At 39.2% G+C, this 26,731-nt stretch overlaps 1 protein-coding gene across 1 annotated transcript in view; it reads right to left on the bottom strand.

Moving 5' to 3' along the window:
- Positions 1 to 26,731, bottom strand: part of LOC121917435 (laminin subunit alpha-3-like) — a 177,831-nt gene that overhangs the window by 150,543 nt on the left and 557 nt on the right. The window contains exon 2 of the mRNA XM_042443401.1: positions 16,862 to 17,014. Within this exon, the coding sequence (XP_042299335.1) occupies positions 16,862 to 17,014 (153 nt within the window). The remainder of the gene's footprint in view (positions 1 to 16,861; positions 17,015 to 26,731) is intronic.

Below are 26,731 nucleotides of genomic sequence, written 5' to 3'. Positions count from 1 at the left end.
TAAGTTCTTAAAATTTCTTAAATTGAATTATTTTTTCCCCTGCCAAATCCAGTTTATCCCAAAGCACAGAAGACAAAGCCCACAATCTTACCATACTCAATATCCAGAGGGAGGGAACCTAGAGCACTCTAGGTGTTCTGAGACTACAGATCATATAAACCAGTGACCATACTGTTTGGGACCATACTGTTTAGCCGACAAGATCTAACAGATTACAGGTCCCAACTTCTGTAGTAGACCACAAGTCCCACTGAATGCAATAGAAGGTATGTCTAAAGGTAAATATGCTAAGGATTTTACTAGTCATGATACATGCTTTAATCAACTTATACTAAAAAGATCTGTCATAACAAAAGTAAGATTAAGCAAGCACACTTTTGCTTATGTATAGTACATGAAAAAAAAGATTAACCATATTTGACTTTCTTGGCTGTGTAAACAGATTTCTGTTAAAAGAAGTTGACAAATTCATCTGTCTTCCATTAAGAACAATCTGCTGGCATTTGCTATGTACTGTAATTATATAAAAATAAATATCAAGCAATTCTTAAATCATACATGTTTAACCTATCAAACAAATTCACACTTTTAGACTCTGGGGCAGTTTGTATGACCATTTGTTATCGAACGTATTTCCATTAGGTCTTTGCTTCAGATTCAGTAAAAAGAGTCTGATTGAGATGTTCAAATTGAAATGCACCTCCTCCAAAGTGAATCAAATGCAAATCTAAAGACTGGTTAGCAGTTTGGATTCAGAAGGAAACAGATACAATTTTTTGTCTCAGATGTTGATCCACTTCTTCTCATGTTTTCCATATACAGAACATGTGGAGGGTGTGGAAAGAGATGTGGGGTGACTGAGCTCTAGTTTAGAAATATTCATTAAAATTCACTGCTTCCCCTTATTCATCTTCAATAACAAGCTTAAAATTTGATAATTAAGTGTCAAAAATGCTGTTTTTGAATAATGAGTAACATTTCTTAATACCATGTCTAGTAATGATAAATGCTTCTAATTTAGCAACTTAGCAAACCAATTCACACACAAAAAAATTTCTTAGTGGTTTAACATTAATGAATTAATTTTTCTGAAAAGTTTAAAACCAATGTGTTAGCACTAACATTAAGGTTTTCAGGCTCTGCTTTTGCTTCTCATCACAGTGAATGGTTTTACCAGGGATTTCCAATGGCATTGCTTTGGGGTAAGCATACTGGAGAAATATATTGGAGACTAACCAGTGTCTGAGAGCCACTATTATGTAGAATTCTTGTTAGACTAAGACTCCAGAAGTCCACGGTTTGAATCCCTGCTAAGCTATGGAAACTCACTGGGTTACCTTGGGCAGATCATGCTCTCTCTGCCTTAGAGAAATGCAATGGCAAACCTCTGAATACCAACAAAACCTTATAATGGGGGACCATAAGATGGAGCCAGATGAAGACACATAACAACAAGAATACCGTGTTTACTGTTTTTTGCTATTTCTTTTTCCTGAGAACAAAGATTGTCAACAAAAATATCTCCCAAGACTCCTGCAAGATAAAGTGCATCTTGCTTAAGAAATTAGCACATTTGCATGACTTAGGATGCATCTATACTGTAGAAATAATGCAGTTTGATGCTACTTGAACAGCCATGGCTCCATCCTACAGAACCCTGGGATCTGTAGTTTTGTGAGGCACCAGTATTCTGTGGCAGAGAAGGCTAATGATCTTGTAAAACTACAGATCCTAGGATTCCATAGGATGGCACTACACTACTTAAAGTGGTGTCAAACTGCATTATTTCTACAGTGCAGATGCACCCCAACACTGCTTTTCAGAGAAATAAAATACACACACAGCCATGCATGCTTTTAAATTGTGAATAACTAAACATGCATACATTTGAAGAATATTCAAAAATACACTTTATGCAGGACAAAAAAGAATATTGCTACTTGATACAAACAAGGGACAGGGCAAAAAAGCAGATGTGATTTGCAGATGGGAGTTTTTCATATCCCAGAATGACAGACATATAAGAGCAAGGTGGATTATTATAGATGAATAGAAAACTGTTCACTGATAAAATATTCAGAATTTAAATGTCTCTTGGAAGATATAGTTCAATTTTTAAACAAAACTCCTCAAGCTACAAGTCCCTCCAAACCAGCTATAGGAATATGTTAAATTTAGTGGGAATTGCCACCAAAGTTAATCATTGCTTTATATGTTTTTATCATGATACACTATGTCCTCAAAAATCTTTGATATTCAAGATTTATTGAATCACAGCACTATTTATAGTGCAAGCAGCTTGGCTGTACAGTATATACTGTCTACTCATAATAGTTTCTATAATATTACGCCAATATTTAGCCATAAACCCCCCAAAAATCCACTATTTCTCTTTACTCACTGACAACATATCCAAAAAACAAACCATGGTTTACAGTTCAAGCCTATACATGTCTCTACTTAGATCTAAGTTCCATTGATTTCAATTAGAGAATTTCCTGATTGGTATACACAAGACTTCAACCTTAGCATTGTAAAAGCAAGCTGGTGATCCCTCTCCTCTTCTTGCTTGCTTGAAATATCTAATTGTGCTGCTTTCCCTGAACCTACAAACTACGATTTGAACAAACCACATTGCCCATGAATCAGGACCACAAATCACAGCAAGGTTTGCCAAGATCAAGCGTTTCTAATTGTGGTGCACAAGGGAAGGAGGAAAGGGGGAGGCAGGAACCAAAAAATTGTGTCTGCTTCGTTTTTGTTTGTTTTTAAAAGCCTAAACAATGGTGTAGCTCAAGAATTAAAGTGTGCCCCATGGGCCACATGCAGCCTCCCAAAACTGTTTTTGTGGTCCCAGAGCCCCCAGGAATTTTTTAAAGTTCACATTCAGACTTCCTGGAAAAATGTATCTCTCTATATAATCCTAGGTGGGCACTGGGATCATCAGGAGAATCGCTTTTCCCAACCCCACTTTTGTCACAAGTACAGTTGGTAGGGACATAAGAAAGCCTTCTCAGTAACTGCCCCTAGGCTCTGGATCGCCTTTCTCAGGAGGGCCAGAATGGTCCCCTGTCCTTCCATCAGCAGACAAAGACCTTTTTTATTCCAACAGGTTTTTTAAGGACAATTTTAAAGAATGGGCAGAGGATGCTGTACTGTTTTAAATGGAATTGTTTTAATTCCTTTTTATCTTTTAATGGAGGGGTGTTGCTTGTGTGATAACCAATGCTTGCTAAAACACCCTCTTCCACACAACAATTAAACAATTATTTCATCTGGGAATCCTATTCTCACCTTTAATGAGATTCCCTGACCTCTAGTGTGATCGAGAGTGAGGAGGGACCTCCCTGTATGAAACATTCTCTTGGCTCAGTTCTTTTCACTGAACTTTGTACTTTGAAACTTGTAAAGCCTATTTTTGGGGCAGAGCATACTTACTTCTGTAGAGTTTGCTTTGCACATTTACAGTTCAAAACTGACCAATTCAAGACTCAGAAAGAATTTATTTATTTATTTTTAAAAGTGCAAATACCACTGCATAGTCAGTATCCAAATATGTGGTTTGATAAATATTTTCAACACTGCAGACTTTGGCGGAAGTACCACAATGGTGTAGAACATATTACCCATGAAATAAAAAGTAGAGGTAAAAATAATATTGTGAGGCTTGCCAAGTCATGAGTAATGGTTAGGTCCGTGTTGTCAATAGATCTTGAAGTATTTTCATAGTGGTCTTTGAGGGATTATACAATTTGCTTAAGGGCTTTTTATGGATGGGGGAATATTCTGTCTATTCCTTGGGGGGGAGGGGACACTAATCAGCATTTGTGTTTGCTTTATTTTTATAATCGAAAAAAGGCTAAATAGCAGCCTAATAAACTATTTCTTTAAAAAATCTGTTTGCTATACAAATTTCACAGTGAAATTTGGCTAATCATTGTTGAATGCAAAGAACTAGACTAATGTGACATGGCAAAAAGCCACACTAAAGCAAAGCCTCAAACTTTTGTTCAAATGTGGAATCTATTTACAAGATCTGAGGTTCATATCTCAACATACAGCCACTCTCAACAGCATTTTTAAAAAAAATACTGCAGTCTCTTGTAGCAGTGAGAAGTTGCAGAAGTTCACTTAGATTTAGATCGTAATTATCAATGAAAGATCAGATTTGAGAACTTTTAACCCTGGTTGGCTTTCAGCAACTATCCTCTTTTCACTCTTATGTTACAGATCTTTAATCTGATATGACAAGACTATGCTGTTCCTTCTCATGACGCTTTCTTTTTGACAGTATCATTGTTAGCTTCCTAATATGACAACTAAATTCTTAAAAAATAGTTTACAAGATAGGGAGAAAGGAGAAATTATACATCATGGTGATTTTAGAATCACAATCTGAACTTCCAGACATCTCTGACCTGTTGACTGACTCCTTTAAACTTGTTGTGTACCTTCAAGTTGTTTCCAATTTATGGATACCCTAAGGTGAACCTATCACAGGGTTTTCTGGGGCTGAGACAGTGTGACTTGCCTAAGGTCACTCAGTGGGTTTCCATGGTTGAGCAGGGAATCGAACCCCGATCTCAAAAGACCTACTCGTATACTCAAATCACTGCCACGTTGGTTCTCCCCTTTAAACTTTGGCTGAACCAAAGTAGAACCATATCTTCTGAAGAAGGATGGGATGATTTGTAGTAAATTAGCAAGGATTTCTAACTGCCAATTATTAAAACAGCAGCAACAAAGTGACAACAAACACCCAACAAATTATAGTGCTGAATTTAAGAAAGAAATTGTTATAGTTAATTCATTCTAGATATATACTTTCATACTAGGTCTTGGATGGAAAATGTCAGAGTACCAGTGAGCACTAAATCACACAAAACTAATCCCACAAGCTTGAAGAACACCCACTCTGCTTTAAATCAGTGGAAAAATGCTTAAGAATTCAAGGAACATTATTGTTCTGGTTTTTTTAAAAACTAAGAAAACAACAGAAATTTAAAAAGCAAAAGGAATTTCACACAGATCACCTTTGAATTTTAATCTCTCACATAGTACCATATATACTCAACTATAAGTCAAGAAATTTATGCTCCAAAAATGACCCAAAAAACTGAATTGACATATACTCGGGGCAATACGGTAATAAGTTTTGCTCCTCGAGAGTCTTGTGTAGCCCAGTTGTCTCCCAAAGGAACAGCTGGGCTAAGGAAGGGCTTGGGAGGGAAACCTTTGCTTCCCTTCCTTCCTCAGCCTGTCTGTCCTGTCAGCTGGGATGAGGAAAGGCCTGGGAGGGGGACATTTGATTCCCCTCCTTCCTCAGCCTGGCTGTCCTCTGGATGTCCCCAGAGGGAGAGCTGGGCTGAGGAAGGGCTTGGGAGAGAAACGTTTGCTTCCCTCCCTTCCTCAGACTGGCTATGCTCCAGATGTGCTCCGAAGGGACAGCCACACTGCAGAGGGGGAGCAAGAGATACCCTCGACTTATCCTTGGCTTATATCAAAATCCCTAATTTTGGCCCCAAAACCTCCCCTCGACTTATACACGTCAACTTATAGTTGAGTATATACGGTAGTATTTCATTTTTGTCTGTTATTAATAGGCAATGATAAACTTTACTGGTCAAGGCTCCCCCCCCCCCCCCGTGGCTGACTCAAAACACAAATGTTGCCCCATCTACACCATCATTCTAGGTCTTCCTGCACCATTAAGATAACAGGTCCTGAATTCATCTACAGTGCATCTTTTCTCAGCCTTGCCTGAGGCAGGTTGTTTCATCATGCAGGGAAGGCCATGAACACAGAGGACATCATGTTTGTCGATGTCAAAATTTTCCTTTGAGTTTTGACCCTGATGAAAAACATAAATCAATGATAAAAACAAGTAAATTACTGCATTGCAACGTAAAGGAGGCAAGTCAATGCCCCTCCACCATATACAGTTTATGCAAGATGCAGATCTGGAAAAAAACCAATAAGACAGGGGAAATGTTTTTTTGATCTGTAAGCAAGCAGAGACCTGACTGCTTTCAGTTGCAAATTACAGAAGGGGCTAATCTGCAGGAAGAAACCTGCAAATAGGAGGGAATGCAAAATCTTTCCCTAATTAGCCAATTCCTCCTGCAAATGATTTCTCAGCAGTGCTTTAACCCAGTACTCCTCAAAATGGTGGCCCTTAGACTGGTGCCAGTCCACAAGCAATTGGCTGCCAGTCCCTGGTGAGTTTTCCCGGGAAGAAAGAAATAGGTGTGGCCTATGAACAAAAATATGGTACTGTTCCTTGACATTTGAACCAACATTTTTGCTTGCTCCTCACATTGGATAGCTTGGGAAGCACTGCTTTGATTGTTGGGGTGTATGTTGAGGTAAAAAATAACAACAGCAGAGTCTTAGAGGTATGTTAACAAAAAATAGCTTTACTTAGCAGAGTCATAAAATACTTGAAGCAAAAAACATAGTAGAATGGCTAGGTACAAAAGAGCAAAAATAAACATAGCATAGCTTCTAGTACATCAGCATACTAACTCAGTATGAACAACATTACCATTCCCAGCAGTATGTACTATCATGGAAAGCAAAGCCTGCCAGAATGGAGAGCACTGCAGATCCCTCTATGCTCCAGCAGCATGGAGAACAGTACATTACTAATATGCTCCCAAACTTCCAAAGCAGTTATAGTGTGCAGATCGGCTATCATAGCCACCTGGACAAATTGGCCAATTGCTCTTAACTACTAATTTCAGGCTTACCTTATCCTGGTTACACCTGCCATTTGCTACACCTTCATCCGGTCACAATTTACTATGCTAACCTGCATATCCTGACATTAATCCCTTATTCTCTGTTTAGCATTAAGAACAATAACCCTAGCTAGAGATAAACAGGGGTTTACGTTTCTGGAGTAACAGTTCAATGGTGAATAATAAACTGGTCTCATAATCTTCTGCAAAGCACCAAAATTCAGGACTAAAGAATTCCAGTACAAAAGATGAATGTGGTACTATTTTCTTAGAATTTATTGTAAGAGCAACACAAAGTCCACATTAATACCATTTAATCCCATAGATGTGGCATGGTAAGGACAGATTGTTGTCTACACATAGCAAGAGAGTGGCAGTGAATTTGGATAATCAGTATTCAGGAAATTAAGTTGTAAAATATTCTGCAAACTTTACAGCAACAGATAGATAAACATTCTTCTACCTCCCAAAATTTTAAACTGTCATCAGTCTGATATTTGACAATCTATAACCACATACAACTAGGCAAGTTACAAGTAACAGACTTGGCAGGATATTTAATCTAACCTATTAAATAAATACTATTTAAATGAAATTCAAGAGATACTTATGTAACCTTTTTTTTGTAAATTGGTAAGGAAGAATATTTCACCAAGTCCCTTAGCAGTGCATTCCACTGCTTAATTGCTCTGTTAACTGGGACATTTTCCAAATGTTAACATTAATTTCCTAGAGTTTAAATCAATGGCCTCTAGTGCTAATTTCACAGTTTTCTTTCTGTTACCCTTTTAAATATTTCAGTGGATATTCTTCCCACACATTTTCAGCATTTTACTGCCCTTTCAGGCTTACAGAGATGTATCGGAGAGCGCACATGTCTGTGCCTGCATTTGGGAAAAGTAAATCCAATATAAATCCTTGGAGAACAAGAGTAAAGTAGAGCAAGACAGAGCAGAATTTAGTGCCATTGAATCATTATCCTGTATTTATTTATCTCAAAAGAAACTGTGGTCCAAAACACACTGCAGAAATAACCTGCTTTGAGACCGCTTTAGCTGCCCTGGCTCAATGCTAGGGAATCCTGGGAAGGGTAGTTTTGTGAGACAGTTAGCCTTCTCTGTCAGTGAGTTCTGGGGCGACAATAAACTATGTTTCCCAGGACTCCACATGTTGAGCCAGGGCAGTTAAACTGGTCTCAAAATGGGTTATTTCTGCAGTGTGTTTTGGTCCTGTGTCACCAAACTAGTTTAGGGCAGGCAAAGGTGGCCCAAGGAGTAGGAATTAACCATTTAAAAAAAGACTTCCCTTTACCTCTCAACATAAAAAAAATTCAAAACCTGACATGGATCTCTTTCCAGTTCTGTTCCTTTCCAGCCCATTTTACTATGTTTTTGTAAGCCTATTTTGCTCCAGGGCATCCTTAGGGTTGAAAATTGGGCCCTTGATTCACCATAGTTGCTTCCCCCCTTATTTAGAGGGAGGAATGGTTCTGAATGATCTTCCCTAATTTTCCTTGTATGAGGATACATCGTGCACAGATTGGCTTCCAACATCAATTTTCACCATTACTACTACCATCCAATACTGATGCCTTGAATGCTGGCAAAACTCCTAAACTGAGACAATAGGTTGAGTCCAGGGACAATGTCAAAACTGGCTGACTAAAAAGTTACAATTGCATGAAGGGTTTCTAGTGTAAGAAAAGGAACTCTTTATAGCCAGTCCCCTACACTGGAAACCCTATGCACAATGAAAGTAGATCTTTTCAAACTAAGCCTATGGATTCCAAAATGTCCCTGGAGCAAAGAGTATCACTGAATGGTCAGAAGTAACCCTATTTAACCCCTGAAAACTCATCACCCATTCAGAAGTGGATGCCATTAAATCAGTGGCTATAAACAATAATTAAATCAATCACCACAATCCTAACTGTACACCTTAAAAAACAAAAAGCAACACATTCCATCTCAAAGAAAGTTAAACAAGCTAGAAAGCATGAATGAATGTGGTTATACAGCCCAAATACTGTCTAGAAACACAAAGGAATATTTGAGGAACTGAGGATATGCTTCCCAACACTTAATAAGCATATTCCTGCCTATGGTGTTCTAGGATCCCCTCTGGACTGGTTTCTGCTGAATAGGATGGGATCTCTAGAGACCATCTATCTGAGCTGCCACCACCCACTGATTTTAGCTCATGTGACCCAGTAACTCAGTGGGACATTACTGTGCTTTCAACTTACACTTTCTACCTCTTACTCTGCAGAGACTGTGCTCCCACATCTCTGGGGAAGACAAGACTGAGCCAGGCCTGTGTGAACAAAAGGAGGTCTGTAAAGGAAGTTTTTTTCTAAGCAGTAATACACATATCAAAAGGATATCCCAATATGAAGGCATCATCTGTCAGGCAGTTACTTAAAGTTATGACGTTACAACAGCCTAGATCATATTCAGCCAAGTTTGAAAAAAGAAACATACACTTCCCTAATGTATATAGCTAAAACATCTTCCTATTCTACTCATGATATAGATGCAATTCAGATTCTGGATGTTCATGGGAGAAGCTGGGAGTCTGGATGACTTTGTCCAGACTTTACCAGCTTCCCTTAGGTGGAACAAGGATACCTGTAGTTGTCCCTCTTTGTTCTCTCTTTGCTCAACTCTCTTCTCATGTCTTCCTAGGGTCCTTTATAAATTCTTCTGGGAAGAACTTCTGCTCAGCTGGCAGTCAATTGTCTTCTCTGTGATGCTTATGCCAATGAATGCAACTTAAAATCCAACACTTCATTAACCCTTTATTTACCTGGAAAGAAGACTATATCCCTCCGCTATGATGCCCAGATACTGGGAAAGCCCATTATTACACTGCTTAACACAGCCTCATGAGGCTGGGGCTAAATAAAAGTAAAGGAAATGGGGGAGAGGGAAGCACTTTGGTAACAATGCAGAAGAGGCAGAGAGAGGCAAGAGAGACAAAGCAAGGATTTTCTCAAGGAATATTTAGAGGAGGCATTGCTAGTACATTCCTCTGAAATATAGCCGACATCACCTGGTATCAGTGATCTCCCATCCAAGAACTGAATCAGTACTGACCCTGCTAAGCTTTCAAGATCAGATGGAATCTGGTGCCTTTATGATATTCAGGCTACACAACCTACTCTTATGGATTGCTGTTCTTGTTTGCATGCACTATCTTGGGTCTGTCACTAAGGGTTTGGCTGGCAGGTTGCTTGAGGACATTTTAAAAATGCTTATCTTGCTTGAAGGCTGAGGAAGTTTTCCTTAATGGTCCAAAAATCTGCAGATTTCCTTTAGTGACCTCAGGAATGTGAGGCTGATTTAGGGACACTGAAAATTTTATTAAGTTCACAGATGTCTTCATAAATAAGAACATGGGGGGGGGGGTTTAAAATGTGAATGCACAAGAAAGCAAAACCAACAAATGAATTCATCCAAGTAAAATGCTTTGAATGCTTATCCCTAAAATATTTGGATTTGAATCATTGTGTATTCAACAATGCTGATATGCAGATTCATGCAGAGATTAATTAGAGCTGCCACTTCTTTTTTTCTGACAAGCTCCTCCTCTTCATCAGCTTCAAGACATGAAAACATACAACATGATCCTCTTTACGCTGGGAATAGTGTACTGCTGCAGATGGGTAAAAAAAAATCTGTTTGGTTTTGATAAGAACTTGCCAACATTCACTGATGGATCAAAACTGAATGTGAGAAAAGTGAAACTGACAGTTTAAGCCATCCCAACACTGACAAGAATTACTAGAGGATCAGAGCAACATAGTTTGAATCTAAAATAAGATAGGGAAAAGGATCTGTAGCTGGCTATTGATGAAAGTCTTTGTGGTGAAGTGTTTTACTCTAGAAGTTTCATCCAGGATTACTGGTTTTATTGTCTGCTACAGGCCTCTTTTGTAACTTCCACTATGATCTTCAGTATTTGTAAACAGAGGCAACACCAATGACTGGCATGATCAGAGAGACTGCTATACTCTGTGAAAACATTGGCAACTTGCAATGTTCCCATTACAGAGCAGCGCTACAAAAAGGTCTACAAATCAGAGTGTTTAGCTATGTGAAAGTAAAGCCTGAAGCTTCCCGTCCTTCAAAAAGTTCTAAAAATCTACATTTGTAGAGAAGGAAGGAAGGGAGTCACTAAGAGAGAATAGGAGGAACACTGCATTTGAAAAGTGTTTGCTTTGGATTTTGAAACCCCTTTCCTCTAATTGTGCATATTTTAATGGCTATTTTATAATGCAGTGCATGAATTCCAACAATGCAGTACATATTTGATCTAGCATGAGAGAAATGAAAAACAGCATGCTTGACACAATTACTTGAATAAACTGGATAAATCCCAGTGCAGACTCTGCAAGTAGAGCAGAGGCAATTTGTACAGCAACAAGAATAGCTGGCAACAGGGAAAGAGGCATTTTGGACCCACCGACCCACCCACCCCTGCCACCCAGCACCTCTGTCACTAGTGCTCTGAAAGAAACTCTTCGTGGTTTTAAGTCTTAATCATTCATGGAAAAGACCTGATGAAATAAATTGATTTTGAGTCATCCGTCACTGATTTGTCCTGCTGGTTTCAATAGGCTCTCAAAATATGACTAAGACCTGTCTAAATGAGCCAATTAAACTGGTCTCCCCCCTACCTGTCCTATCAGTAGGGAGTCCAGGCGGCACAGGGGCCAAACTGAAATGCAAACAGACCAGACGACATCTGGCCCATTCAATACCAAACCTTGCGTATGTCCCTCTTAATACGAAATTTTTAAAACTTCCTGTTTGCTCTGGTCAGAACGAGGCACCCAACCATGTGATCATCACTGGATATGCTGTTCTGTGGCAGTGGATGTGCCTGGCAGCACAGTGGGATGTGCATGCCGAGAATCTGAACATAGGCCTGTGGTAATGAGGAAGGCCAGGGTAGCTCAGTGTCCAGGATAGGCCAGGCTGCCCCTAAGCCTGGTTATAACATAGCTAAACACTCTAAGCCTGGTTATAACCTAATCATATTTTGTGGCTGCTTTGATTTTTGTTGGGTTTATTATTGATATATTAATAGATTAATTAGCTGTGATATGTTAGTTTGTTAAACACTAATTTTATGTTCTATTATTTGTTTGTTTATTTATTATATTTATTTATATAATTAATTAATTTGTTTTTCCCAAAATTAGGACACAAAGCAGCTTAGAATTTTAAAAAATACAATAAAAAACAAAAGCAGGCATTAAAATAAAATTAGACTAGTATAGTGTTATTATTATACTATAATATTTTGTCTATACCTACACATTGTTTAAGAGTAGGGAGCCTTTTTCAATCCAACAGTCAAATCTGATCTGTAAGTTCTAGAAGGCCACATTCCAATGTTGGGTAGGGTGTAGAGGACATTGATGGAATTTCTAATTTGCAAGAAGGAGAGCATAGTGCATACAATAGTCTCCACTATGACTAAAAGCTCCATGCTTGAATCTACCTGTGAAAAGCTTTTTAGGTTCTTTGCCTCTCATGAAGAAGCCTAAGGAAGAGAACAGTCAGGTGCCTTCTCTCATGTTATAAGGGATCCACTAGCAGTATTTAGTGCAGAGTATAGCAGCAGTTCCCTAGTGATTTTTCAACTGAGGACATTGCCAACCTAAACAGAAGGCGGACAAAGCTCAGGGGCAAGTGATCTATCATTAGCTGTGCTAGTATGAGTCACAAGGTACAGTGCAGCCTATGGTAGGAGAATGGTATAGAAACCTCCTAGAGATGCTTGCCAAGTGGAACATCATTGACCTGTCAGGAATGTGTAGAATGCCGTGGACCTTGGCTAGAGGCTAATCTGTTACTGGAAGGCTTTTCAGAAATGAAAGGAATTATACGTTTCTCTATCTCCTTTTTGCTTTTCTTTGTGTGCCATCTTCCTTCTTCCCCTGAGTAAAGATGTGCTCATTGACTCATTTGAATCCTATGTTTTTTTGTTTGGTTTGGGTTTTTTAAAAAAAAAAAAAGCTAAAGGCAACAGGGTGGGATGAAAAATCCTTTATATATCTCAGAGCTCTTACTGCCAGTAATTAGGCATTTAGAAGAGCATTTCTATATTTTAAAACATGTACAAAAGCTGGGAAATACCAGAAAATATTATCATGGGGAAGTGGTTGTGCCCCTCTATTTCACCCTAGAGAGTCACACTGGGACTCTGGCAAGCAAGGCCAGATTACAAATGGTTTAGTCAATGCAAGTGCTCCAAGCCACTTATAAGACAGGCACTCAGTACTACAGGAAAAAGGTGTATGTTACTTCCTCTTCTTCCTCAGTAATTTCCTGAATCTCCTGATGTTTTTGTTATCATCAACATTGTGTATGCATATGTGTGTTACATTAGTAATTGGATAAAAATGCATTGGATCAGACTGATAGTGTCACTGAAATTGTGTTCACCACAATTTAAGTACGAGCCTGTGTTATCCACTGGGGTTTGGTCCCAGGACCTCCTGTGGATACCAAAATCTGTGGATGCTCAAGTCCTATTAAATATAATGGCATGGTAAAATGGTGTCCCTTACACATAATGGCAAAATCAAGGTTTGCTATTTGGAACTGATATCTTTTTGGGATATTTTCAAGCTGTGGATGCTTGAATCCATGGACAAAAAAAAAATCTGTGAATATGGAGGATTGACATTTGGGTAGGAGGAACCACATCTTAGGAAAACTATTGGTAGACTACAAGTCCCAAAAGCTCTAGTAGCCATAATGGCAGGGAAATTCTGAAAAATTCCACCCCTAAACAAAGTTTTCCAAGCTCTGGGGAAGGAGGAGGGGAACTTGTATGCAGAGTAGATGTTAGCTCCTGAAGTTGCAGAAAATCCCAGGCATAAATCATTCTGATATGCTTCAGACTCAAGCAGTTGAATTATTAAACATTTCTTTAATGGATGGAACAAAAAAGTCACAGTTAATTTGCTGTCTGCATCTATTCAGTCTGTACTGCAGAACAGAGTAACCACAATATTCATTTTATATATTCTCCTGGATAAACCATCATATATTGAACACAAATTAGTCCAGGTCTTTTAGTCTATTGGCAGTCTTCCTTTCCTGAGAGGTCAGTCCATTCATTCTATAGATAATATTCAGCATCTCAGTGCAAGTTTATTTTTGAACACACTTAATACACTTAATTAGTAGAAGTCACTGGCACTGTTGACTAACGTCAACCCTGACCTATTTCAGAGAGAGATGATAGGACTAGGGCCAGACATTTTGCTGTCTGAGGTGGACCAGCAAATAGTGCCACCCACTAAAACCAAAGTATATGGTACTTAAAACCAACTAAGCTGTTTTGATGCCCAAGGCAGTAAAAATGTGACAAATAACTATCAATTGATTGCCCTTTCATGAGACTGCAGATCTTCTGCCTGAATTTGTAATAATAATAGGGCCTGCCCTGGCAGATGATGTAAGGGTGGAACCTTCCATGGAAGGCTTGATGGTAGTTCAAGAAAGTCTTGCTGAACTTAAATTCACAGTCATCCAATCAGGAATCCCATAGGCATGTTTATATTATTAACATATGTGAAGAAGCACTAAATCATTAGCATCCATGGCCTAAGTACAGTTGGCCAATCACAGCCTATGTGCAAGGGGAGGCTATAAGAGAAAGAATACAAAACTTTTATGTCAGATAGGGCCAGTCAGAAACAAAGGGGCAGATAGGAATGGACTAAATCTTGAGAGGGACTGTTAGAAATAGGGCCATTTAGGGCTAGGGCTAAGAATAGATAAGATCACAATCGATTTATAGGTCTAGATTTATTTTTATTTAAGAATTAATGAGGAAAATCAAGCATGCACCACCAAACTCAGCATAGCAATAAATACATCCATTTGTCCAATACTGGGGTCACCTTAAGAGTCAAGTGACAGATCCAGAGAGGAATCTTAAGGGTAAAAGGACTCTCCACAAAAGTGGATTGATGAAATCTCTCAATACCACCACCTTAGTGTGGTTCCAACAGGTAATCCTCTTGTCCTACTGTGGTCCCCCATGTCTCATCTCAGGAAAATATAAAATAATTTTACCCTTTCATTATAACAAATTTGGGTTACTTTTGGTTACTTTTGCTTTCAGAGGGAGAGAAGGGCAGGTCAGCTCCATCAGGCCTTGCCTGAAAGATGAAGGCCCTCCCCCCATCCACCATCCAGAGGGAGAGAAAGGCAAGCCAGCTCCATCGAGCCTAATCAGAGTAAGAAGAAGAGCCCTCCCTCCAGTCCATCTGCTGTGGTCCAGGCATCAGAGGGAGAGAAGATCTGTTGGATTTTTCCCCCTTCCCCACTGCCATTCCCTTCTCCTTTTGTGTCTTGTCTCTTTAGAATATAATCCTGAGGGCAGGGAAATATCTAATTAACAATTTGTAAGCTGCTCTGATAGCCTTTTGGCTGAATTATATTATATAATTATATTATATTATTATATTATATTATTATATTTTTATTATTATTTATAGTTTACTGGTAGGTGCAGCCTTATTACACATGAGCGTTTTGTCTTACAAGCCAATAACTTAATCGCATTCACATGATAAAGCAGCTAACAAGTAATTATTTGGTTACATTTCAAAAATAAGCACATAAATTAATGTTGTTCTTTTTTAAAAAAAAGATGTAACTATGTAACATTAACTAACTATACTTCCCAACTGCAACTATAACTAATTGTTTTTAAAAGTAACTTTACATTGTCTGGCCCTCTTATATGGTCCTTCCATTTAACCACCACAGAAGGGAAATATCATACAGATCAGGCAGATATATGTATGGGTGTGTATCACCAGCAGAACTTTTTACATGATGTAAAAGTTGAGAGGCATGACAGTTCAGTGCACTGTTTTGGAAACTGTGCATCAGATTCATTTCAAAAGGGCGTAGTAAAAGTTGATACAGAGTGTCTGATAAATGCAAGAAGTTTTCAGAATCCAAATGGATATGAGGTTATGATGGTCTAGCATGCCTTACATAATATGAAAAATTTCTCTTGCAAGACTAACAGTGCAATTCTAACTTAAAGATCTGTGGTCATAGGGAGCAAGATTAGGCACAAACCCCTTATGCCAACTAAAATGTTCTTCTACCAAGAGATCCTCTTTTTGGGGGGAGTAAGAAACCCTCAGAAGCTGTGCTGAGTCCAAATCAGTCTGAAGATCTTAGAAATTACTTTGTAGTATCCTTCTCCTCAACTAACTTTGAACCAGTATCATGGCTATGTTCTTGGGCTGGAGGAGGTTTGGATCAGACACAGCGTAGCTCCTCTCTGCTTTTCAAGCCCCTTTTAGACTATTCTGCCAGCAGAGTTGGAATACATACGCTGGTGTGTTGTTCTGTTGATGGATTTCTACAATAAGACAGAAATTTCTGCCAGCAGAACAGATTTATTACTAGTTCTGACCCACTTTATAGCCAGTGCACCTTGGAGTTAGGATTTCAGTGTAAACCTGCGGGGTCTGCTACTTGTATTGACTAATGTACACCTTACTGTGCTACCTTGTTTGCTGTTCAATTTCCTAATTAGTTAATTGGTATGTTACCGAAGGATATTATCTAAGGATACATAGATATGAAGAGATGTTATACTTTTCAATGGACTTGCCAAATTTCTCTGTCAGAGCTCTGGCACCACAACAAGCTACAGTTCCCAGAATTCCCTAGCATTGAGCCAGGGCAGTTAAAACAGTCTCAAACTGGATTATTTCCGCAGTGTGCTTTGGTCCAATGAAACCAAAATGTTAAGATACAATTGCTGTAGTTTATAACCTGCCTTTTTCTCACTCCTGGAACTCAAGGGAGGTTAAAAAATTAAAACAGAAACAGATAAGCTCTCATCCAGTCAAGTCAATAACCAGTCAACATTCTTGGGGAAATTATACTCACTTCAATATACTGTAACTTGGTTATTTTACTGTTTTAGAATGTCCCCTCATCAAATGTCGTTTGTATAGAAAGACAACTTCAACACAAAACAGCTTTCAATTTACCTACTGTATAAGCCACAGACAAAGAAAATGGTCATAATCAACACCATGGAGAGAAGAAAGCTAGGACACTTACCTGTCCTAGATCTAAAGTAACATTAACTTCATCATACTTCAAACCTAACGAGAGAGACGGACTTTGCCACCAGCGCTCTGTCCCATCTATAGCACTGGTTATCGGGTGCGCTTTCTTTGGATCAGCAGCATTACAATAGTCACAAAACTGGCCCTGAAAGAGAAGAAAACCAGATAAGACAATTTGAACGTGACCATTAACAATTTGTTTTAAATTGTTGTGGAAAAATCAAGGAGCTGTTCGGTGCTGTTTCCCCTGTGGTACTTCAAAGAAATACTGAGAATGGTTGACGGGCAGAGATAACCACATGCAGTTGCATCCATTCTCAGGAGCAAACACCTGTAGGCAAAATTAAAATTGTAGCTCCAGACAATAATACAGTGTTATATTATCTAATAATGCCCTTCCCCAGGGCTAAAATCCCCCCCCCCAAAGTTTTCTCATAAGTTTCAAAATAACAGAGTTATGAAAGAAAATAAATAATGTGTACCTCAACAATAAACAGATTCTGTATCTCATGGGGAACTTTTCACAGATTTTATCCTTTAATAAACAAGGGTAAAGGAAAAATGTAATTGATGGCACAATTGCCTTAAAAGCTTCCATAGGCTTCTCTGCTTTCCAGAGATCTATCTACACTGAACAGGTTTGTGCTGCAATTTTACTTTATTAGGTGGGTGGGAAGTCATCATAAATCAGGGTCCCTTTCATTTTGGATAATTATAACGCTATGATTCCAATTTAATTGCCATGGCTGCATCCTAGGAAATCCTAGGGTTTGTCATTTGGGGAGGTGTTAGAACTCTATGGCTGATAATTCTAAATACCCCTGCCTAAAGTACAAGCAGTTGGATTCCCTAGGATGTTGCCATGGAGTTTAAATGGAATCATAGTGCTATAATTACATAGTCTGTAAGTGTTGGAAGAAACATAGAAGAACAATCCAGAAACATTTGACCTCCATGATCTTGCAGTGTCTGGATTCACCATATGTAAGCACAGAATGGTTAGTATAGAAGAAAAAAACCAAGGGGTGTAGGTCTCTTCCCACCTTTACTTCACCTTAGTTATTCAAGATGAGACAGTAAGAGCAGGGGTAGGCAACCTGTGGCCCGTGGGCCGGATGCGGCCCAGCGAGGCCTTGGGACCGGCCCCCGCCCGGTCCTGCCGCCGATTGCTGCCGGGACCTTTGGCCTCTCGTGCGCAGGGGCAAGGGGGGCAATTGTCTATAGATGCCTCAGAAACATGCATTTATATTAACATTTTTTTTAAAATCAGCAAATTTTTTTGCGTGTCCTCCACTTTTTTAAAAAAAGTGTCCACCATTTGAAAATGTTGTCCAACATTTGTCCTGGTTTATTTATTTATTTAATTTTTTTAAAAAAAATATTTAATTATTTATTTTTTGGCTTCGGCCCCCCCAGTTGTCTGAGGGACAGCAACCCGGCCCCCGGCTCAAAAAGGTTGCCTACCCCTGAGTAAGAGAGCTGTTTCACCTTAACTAGGTCACTTGGAGTTCTGGGGGCAATGTTTAATAATGCTCCTAACATACATTCTTCTGGAATAACAAGCATTTCAGTTATTTAAAGTACATTCCATAACAGCTGCCAACAAAGATGGCAGCTTAAAAAAAGGGGGAAAAGCTGTTGGAAAAAAATCTTTCCCTCTGTTTCTCATTGGCACAATCTGCCAAAGAGCATTCCACACTGTAGTCTGTCTGGTAATATACACATCTCAGTTCCAGAAGATTGGGAACATGATCTAGATTTAGGCTGGAATTCAGCAAAGTAGTTCCACATGTATTTTTTATCGCAATACCCTTATGCTCTTGAGTTTTCAAGAGCATGAGTATACACAGCAAGAGTCTCAATCCAAAAAAAAAAACAAAAAAAACCAAATAAAACAAATGGAAACAGGTCAACATACAGGTCTTGTATAAGACTACCCTGTAAACATATATATGGAACCTTTGGAAAATATGCTTATCAGACTTAAGGATGCTGGAAACTCCAGTCAAGCAGGTGAAGTTCCACTGGAAACAACATTCCTACCAGCAAAAGAACCAGGAGGGACTGACAATCCTCCCTCTCTCCTGCAGTCCCCTGGGTATCTTCCAGTTGGTTGGAAACCCTCTAAAGTAGATTTTCGGGAACCACAACGAAGACAAAATGGGGAGACAGTCCCATTGTCATATGCTATTGGATTTATCTTTTGTCATTAAGCTGGATGTAAGCAATAGCCGTACTTTTTAAAGAACTGCTGTACAGCCTGGTGACATCCAGCTGTTTTGTGCTTCAATTCCATCAGCCCAGTGAGCATGCCCAATGGACAGGAATCTTTGGATTTATAATCCAACACACTGGGAATTCACTAATTGGGGAAGGTTGCCTTAAGGTATACTTCTTGAAGTTCTGTCATCAAGATCATCCCTCATGTTATCCTTTGCATTTCTTTAGAAGTTGATGAACTTACAAGACAGCAACATTTTGCAAAGCCAACAATGGATCATAGAAACAGCTTTATAACTAGTTGTGGGCGGGGCTGGCATAGCAGACTCCATCTTGCAAGGAAACAGACTCCTCCCCTTATGTTCTCTCCCAGATGCACAACAAACTTACTCAGGCAAGTGTGGTGCAACTGTACCTTTAATAAGAAAATAGCTTTGTATTCAATAGATGATAACTCAAAACATAAAGTCCAGTCTTCAAGTCAGACATTCCCACTTCCCATCATGACAGGGCTTGTTTCCCAAAGCTTCTCTTGTGGACTCCACCACTCATCCTCCAAATCCTCAAGGTCTCTGGTTGTCCATTCCCCAGAGCCCGCAAAAGCCCAAACTCCCTCCTCTCGAGGGTTCTGGCACCTCACCTCCACTTGAGGCCTCTGCTTTGGCCTTAGGGCTCTTCTTGGAAGAGGCACAGGGACTCTGTCCCTCTCTGGCCTCCTTAAACCCTGTTCTTTCCCTTCCCCGGCCGCTGCTGCCCAAACAGCTATTCCGCATTCATCCTCTCCTCCCCGCACGCCTCAGCCCTTCTGCTTTTATACTCCTTCCAGCTCCTCCTCCTTCCACCACTGGCTCCACCTCTGGGTTAACTTCCTCCTTCCCCTCAACCTCCACCACCTGGCTGCCCTTAGCCTCTTCATGTCTCTCTACCTGGGTGAGTACCTCACTACACTAGTAAAGGCACTTCATTTCACAAACAAGAGACAGTTGATCTCTAATTGGTGTTACCCATGCTGACTAACCACCTTCATTGTTATAACTCAGTAAATAGCCCAGAACTGTTGGTCAGTATTCGTTCAATGGGAAACCATAGTTAGAAGAAAGTTAGGGATGTCCCCTTGTATTTAAATGAATTAGCCATCACAACATCAGGAAAGTTGTTGCAAACAAAGGTATATGTACATGTACAAGCACAGTCTGTGGTTTGGAACAGATTAAAGCACAGGGAGAAAAAGAAAAGCAAGAGCATGCTAAAGACTGAAAGCCCCTTGTTTGATCTCTGGGGATTTGATGTGGGCTAGCATGGTGTAGTTGTTTGAGCATTAAGCCTGCCTTTGCACTTTCTTCTTTGACCTTCTTTAATAATTGTTCCAAGTTCCAAGTGATGTTTTCTGCCAATACTTTGGTGCCTCATACGCTCTTCATCATTAATGACTTTTGTCATTATGACCACATTCTGAGCTTGGTTGGCCACACATGTCCCATTTTTCATTTATGAAATGTTAGAGGGAATATAAATCTCACATGAACCAGGTATTGAATCTGGGCCCTTCTGCATGTGCTTTACCACCGATCTACATTCCCACTGCCAAAGCATTTCCCTCACTCCATTTCCTTCCACATATTTCTTGGTCAAGTCTTGAATTCACACTTTCCCTGAGCACATCCTATTACCCATCAGTCACTAGAGTTATCTTTTCCTGTGAGGACTGTACAATTCTATGTATGTCCAGTCAAATGTAAGACTCACTGAGTTCAGCAGAGTTTACTTCTAAATCAGTGGTTCCCAACCTGTGGGTCAGGACCCCTTTGGGGGTCAAATGACTCTTTCATGGGGGTCGCCTAAGACCATTGGAAAACACCTATTTAATTACAGTTATGAAGTAGCAATGAAAATAATTTAATGGGTTTGGGTCACCACAACATGAGGAACTGTATTAAGGGGTCGCGGCATTAGGAAGGTTGGGAACCACTGTTCTAAATAATCATGCAAACTATTATATCCCAAGCTCTAAAAACTATACTTGTACAATAGCTTCCTAAACCTCAGAATACAGGCCCACTGCCAAGCAATAACTTCCCAGTTTCTTCAAACCTTTCTATTTCTTATTTTCAATCACTAAGCAGAGATAACAGTAGAAGTAATTTGCAGATCACATGGGAAATATCTCGAGGCTGCATGCCAGTGGTCCCTTCTCTGATCTATGCTAAAACAGATTCGTAGGAGTCACAGAAATAATATCAGGAGTATACAGATGTACCTTGTTATTCCTTTATCCTTTCTTGAAAGTGACATTTATGCTTTATGCTAAAACTATGGAAGAATTCTAGGATTCTGAGAACTTCATTCAGTTTATTTTCGAGGTTGACTGAGGACTGTGATCCCTTCCAGACACTCTTGTTCATTAAAGATTTACATTAGATATTATTTTCTTAACAATGACATTAAAATCAATTTTCAAAAATGTCTACCACAACTTTTAAATGGACATGATTTCAAAACAGCATCTCAGGTTAACTGGACATTTCATGTTGCTGCTACTTGTCTTACCAATATTAGGCTTAGAAATATCTAAATATGTGCATTTGCTCCCTCTGTCCTGCTATACTGGGCACATTAATATATGTGGGCATGTATCAATGCTAATTAATGTCTGGTGTCCATTTCTGTATGCAATTATAACTGGAAAATTAACTTTCTTAACTTATAATTCTAAATTCGTTTCAGTCCAAGAATAAGCAAAGAACAATATGCCAGTATGAACACCATGCTATTATCACATTTTCCAGGGTTGATTTCCCCAGCCTTTTGAAATAATTTGGCACCATTCTAGAATCAAAAATGACGCCTTGTAAACTTCAGAAGTATTCCTGCTATGTGTCTCAATGAGGCTTTTGTTAGAAAGTGGAGTGAGAGGCACTGCTGCTGAATTCATATTTATACAAATACTGTAAGCAGCCCAGCATGTTCCTTGTGCTGGGGCTGATCTATCAGCAATCTCTCTGGGAACATGGATCAAGCATACATCACAACTGACCTTTTGCCCAGAATTTCTAAGACAAATATTAAATAAAAGGAACACTTCTCTGTTATCCTTGCACAGATGAAAAAATTTATTAAACTCACAGTTAACTCTCTATAACAGCTTGACTTTCAAAAATGGACAAAAGAATCAGCACCACAGAAGCCATACTTTTTGCTTAAGTCAAAGCTTTTTTTTTAAATATTACTCCAAAGGGATCCTGCACAAAACTCCCCAAAGTTACTAGCCTGAAAAGAACTTTATTAATAAAGGAAAGACACAGATCCTCTTCACTTCCATGCTGGCAAAGGGAGGGGTCTTCCTTATAAAATCTCACTAGGTTTCTATGCAGGATGTAAAGAAGAGAAAGAGCATTTCCCCTCTCTTCTGCTAGCTTGCCTATTCACCTGTATAGAATTTCATATACTGCAAATCCTAATTGCTTAGGGTGACTATGGTAGCACTTAAATACAAGATATTTAATACTTCTAAGACCACAATCCTATACAGCACATTGCCTGTTTGTCGTTAACTGCCTTCAAGTCGATCTCAACCCTTGGCGACCCTGCTGATGAGACATCTCCAAGACCCTCTATTCTCCACTGCTCTGTTCAACTCCTGCAAACTCATATTCATGATCTCTTCAACAGACTCCATCCATCTTGTATGTGGCCTTCCTCTCTTTCTACCTGCCTCTACGTTTCCTAGCATTACTGTGTTTTCCAGTTATTCATGCCTTCTCATGATGTGTCCAAAGTATGACAACCTGAGTTTTGTCATCTTGGCTTCCAGGGAGATTTCTGCTCCAGGACCCATTTGTTTGTCTTTTTGGCTATCCATGAAATCCTTTGCACTCTTCTCCAGCATCACATTTCGAATGAGCTGATTTTCCTCCTATCCTCCTTCTTCACTGTCCAGCTCTCAGATCCATACATGGCAACAGGGAATACAATGGCTTATACAGTTCTAACATTTGTGCTCACTTGTATATCCTTGTATATTAGGATCTTCTCTAGTTCTTTCATAGCTGTCCTTCCCATTCTTAATCTTCTTCTGATTTTCTGGCTGCAGTCTCCATTTATATCAATATTTGATCCCAGGTATGAGAATTCTTTTAATATTTCTATTTCTTCATTGTCTAATCAATTTTTTGTAGGATCTCTGGGGTCATTATTTTTGTTTTCTTTATGTTCAACAATAGGCCAGCCTTTGCACTTTCTTGCTTGATCTTTCTTAGTAGTTGTTCCAGGTCTTTGAGGTTTTCTGCTAGTATTATGGTGTCAACTACGTATCTCAGATTCTTGATATTCCTTCCTCCTATTTTCACTCCTTCTTCTGTATCCAAACCTGCTTTTCTTACAATATGTTCTGCATATAAATTGAACAAGTAGGGTGATAAGATGCAGCCTTGTCTGACTCCTTTGCCAATTGGGAACCATTCTGTTTCTCCATGTTCTGTTCTGACAGTAGCCTCTTGTCTTGAGTACAGATTCCTCATCAACACTATCAGGAAAGGAAAAGGCATAAGGGACCACATTGCAAACATACGATGGCTGAAGGAGCGCACCAGGGAATTTCAAAAGAAAATCAGCATGTGCTTTATAGACTACAGCAAAGCCTTTGACAGCACAGATCATGAAAGGCTATTGAACATCACCTGTACTCCTTCAAAAGGGCTTTTTCAAAGGAATTCAAAGAAAACTGGGTACACAACTGCAACCTTGATGTTATAACATGGTAGCCCACAGCTACAACTTTGCCTCCTCTCATTCCCTTTCACATCAATTCTATTCTGCAAATCATCCAACAGAGGTATCCATGTCCCACAGAAAACACAAACTGCAACAGCTGTTTTGCACTACATTAATTTGTATAAATAAATATCAATCTAAAATTAGTATCAGCACTCAGGATGATTTTAAAATGGATGGGAACATGACATGACATGATATGACAAACAGGTTGACATAGTCCTGGCAACCAGTCACACAGATCATTCTCAGATACAGGAAGAACTAGTGGTGCACTATGGAATGGATCATTTTTGGTTCAGATTTACTCTTCCTCTGTTTACAGACAGACAAGATACTACAAGTTACTGTACTGCCAAAACACCTGGGGTGGTGGTATATTTTCTTTAACCCAGCCCTAAAAAATGTTGTCTTTTGAATATTCCTTTTGCTGTAGCCATAACTGAATGATACATATAGATACAAAACCTGAATGGGCTGCCAGAGCCAGCTTTTCCTTACCCCTGAGACACTAAGCCAATTATATGATTTAATTCATCCCAGTCCAAAAGCTTGAGTAAGAATGAAAGAAGCTACTCATGTTAAGTGACAGATTATAATGGTTAAAAAACATCTGTACTTGGAAAACCCCATCTGTATGTTGAAACACTTTTCTTTGGGTTGACACCACATATAGCAGATCATTCTGCAGTACTTTTTCCTAATCGGTGTCCTCCATGTGTGAAAAACAATCCCCATGACACAAAACCAACATAGGAATTGAACATCAGAGGAATTAACTGTTTCCAAACTAGACTGTACGAACAAAACAAATTTCCAACTATAAAATAAAATATATGCCATTTTTGACTGCATGTGTTTATATGCATTTTTCTGAGGAGCAGATTCTTAAAGGGACCTGTGAACAACAACAACAAAAACAACAACCATTAAGAACCACAGAACTAGACTGTGAGCAGAGCAAGGTGATTTGGAAATTAGGAAATTAATTTGGATTAATTAGCCTTCAATTTATAGGTTTCCCAGCCGCCAGAGCTGACCCTAGGCTATATAACGCACAGGAGGGCAGGAGCATCTTTTGAGCCCAACTCCCATTATCAACTTGTGTGATCTGTGCAAAACTGCAAAAACCAAAACAAATAAAAGAAGAAAGATACAATAAAGTTGTGTGGTGTTGATTTTTATCTAGCACAAAATGACACTAAGCTGGAAAATTAAAAAGAAATATACTTTAAAGAGAATTGGCAGAAGTTCATTTTTGTACTTGGGACTCAAGCCACTTGTAGAAGTAGTTTGCTGCACATATTAGCATAAAGATTATTTATTTATTTATTTATTTATTTATTTATTTATTTATTTTAGTACCAGCTTACTTGCAGATGCTACTCTCAGCAAACAGTAAGCTCAGCCCTGCTATCTCTTCAGCTTGAAACCCAGGTCAAACACTCAGGCCACCCCCACCTGTCAGGCTGGCCCTAGTTGCCACCTTTGCTGCTGTTGCAATACAGATACTAGGGTTTCACAGATGCGGAACAAAGAAGAATTTAACTGGTGCAATGTTCTACACCAAAAAGATCTGATGCAAAAGCTACATCTGTTGAATTTAGGTCCCAGGACTGTTTAGACCCAAGATTAATAATTCTGCTGGAGATCAGGGTTTGAATTCTGGCTCAGCCATGTAAACCCACTGGGTGACCTTTGGCAAGTCACACTCTCTCAGCCTCAGAGGATAGCAATGGCAAAAACCCCTTCTGAAGAAACTTGCCAAGGAAATCCCATGATAGGGTCATCTTAGGGTGACCATGAGTCAGAAGCAACTTGAAGGCAACAACAACAACTAGTACTACTACTACTACTACTACAAATAAATAATAATAATAATTGTTTAATATACAGTGGGTCTTTGGTTTTATCTGCTGGGGTTTGCTTCCAGGACCCCCATGGATAACAAAATTGGTGGATGCTCAAGTCCCATTAAACACAATGGCTTAGTAAAATGGTCTCCCTTGCATAAAATGTTTAAAAAACTATTTTCAAACCAGGCACACTTGAATCTGTGGATAAAAAAATCCATGGATACAGAAGACTGACTGTATAACTACTGTATGCCATAGTGGTTTTTATGAAGCACGTATATTTCAGTCATGCTTTTTAACATTTGTATATTTTTCAATGTAATTTCATACTGCTTTTAGTTGAAAGTCTACTTTCTTAGATGCATTTGGTCATACTGCCAACTTCTTTCTTTCTCTGAGCCTCAAAGGTGCTACAAGATTTCTCTCAAAGACTGTTTCTACAGACTTAACTTTGAATTCCTCAGATGCATTTATTAGACTAAGTGCCTATAAAAAAAATGGTGCAATGTGTACCCTAGACCTTAAAAGTAGTGTGCTTTTTCAAGAGTGTTGTTGTTGTTGTTGTTGTTGTTGTTCATCTGTGAGCCACCTTGGGTCCCTTCTGGGAGGAAACGTATCATACAAATGAAATGAAGTAAATGATAGACCAGTTTCCTATGTGCACTGACCATCGAACATCCTTAAAACTGGACCCGGTAACTTCATTTCCATACACAAAGGATTTGTAATTTGTATTGACATCCTCACATACCAGTGGCATAAATAGGTCTGTCCCTGGCCCTCACTCCACCAAATGCACCTGAGGAAGTGGACTGAAGCCTAGCAAAGCTCATGATGCCAATTTCTTTCTTTCAGGTGAGCCTCAAAGATGCTACAAGATCTCTCTCTACATTATTATTATTATTATTATTACTATATTCAAACGCATCTGAGGAAGTAGACTGAGGTCTAGCAAAGCTCCTGCTGCCAACTTCTTCCTTTCGGCCAGTGAGTCTCAAAGTGCTACAAGATCTCTC

This window comes from Sceloporus undulatus, unplaced genomic scaffold (genome assembly GCF_019175285.1).
Source record: "Sceloporus undulatus isolate JIND9_A2432 ecotype Alabama unplaced genomic scaffold, SceUnd_v1.1 scaffold_18, whole genome shotgun sequence".
In the NCBI taxonomy this organism is placed as follows: Eukaryota; Metazoa; Chordata; class Lepidosauria; order Squamata; family Phrynosomatidae; genus Sceloporus; species Sceloporus undulatus.
Note: the sequence above shows the minus strand (reverse complement) of the source record. Positions and strands in the feature narration are given on the sequence as shown.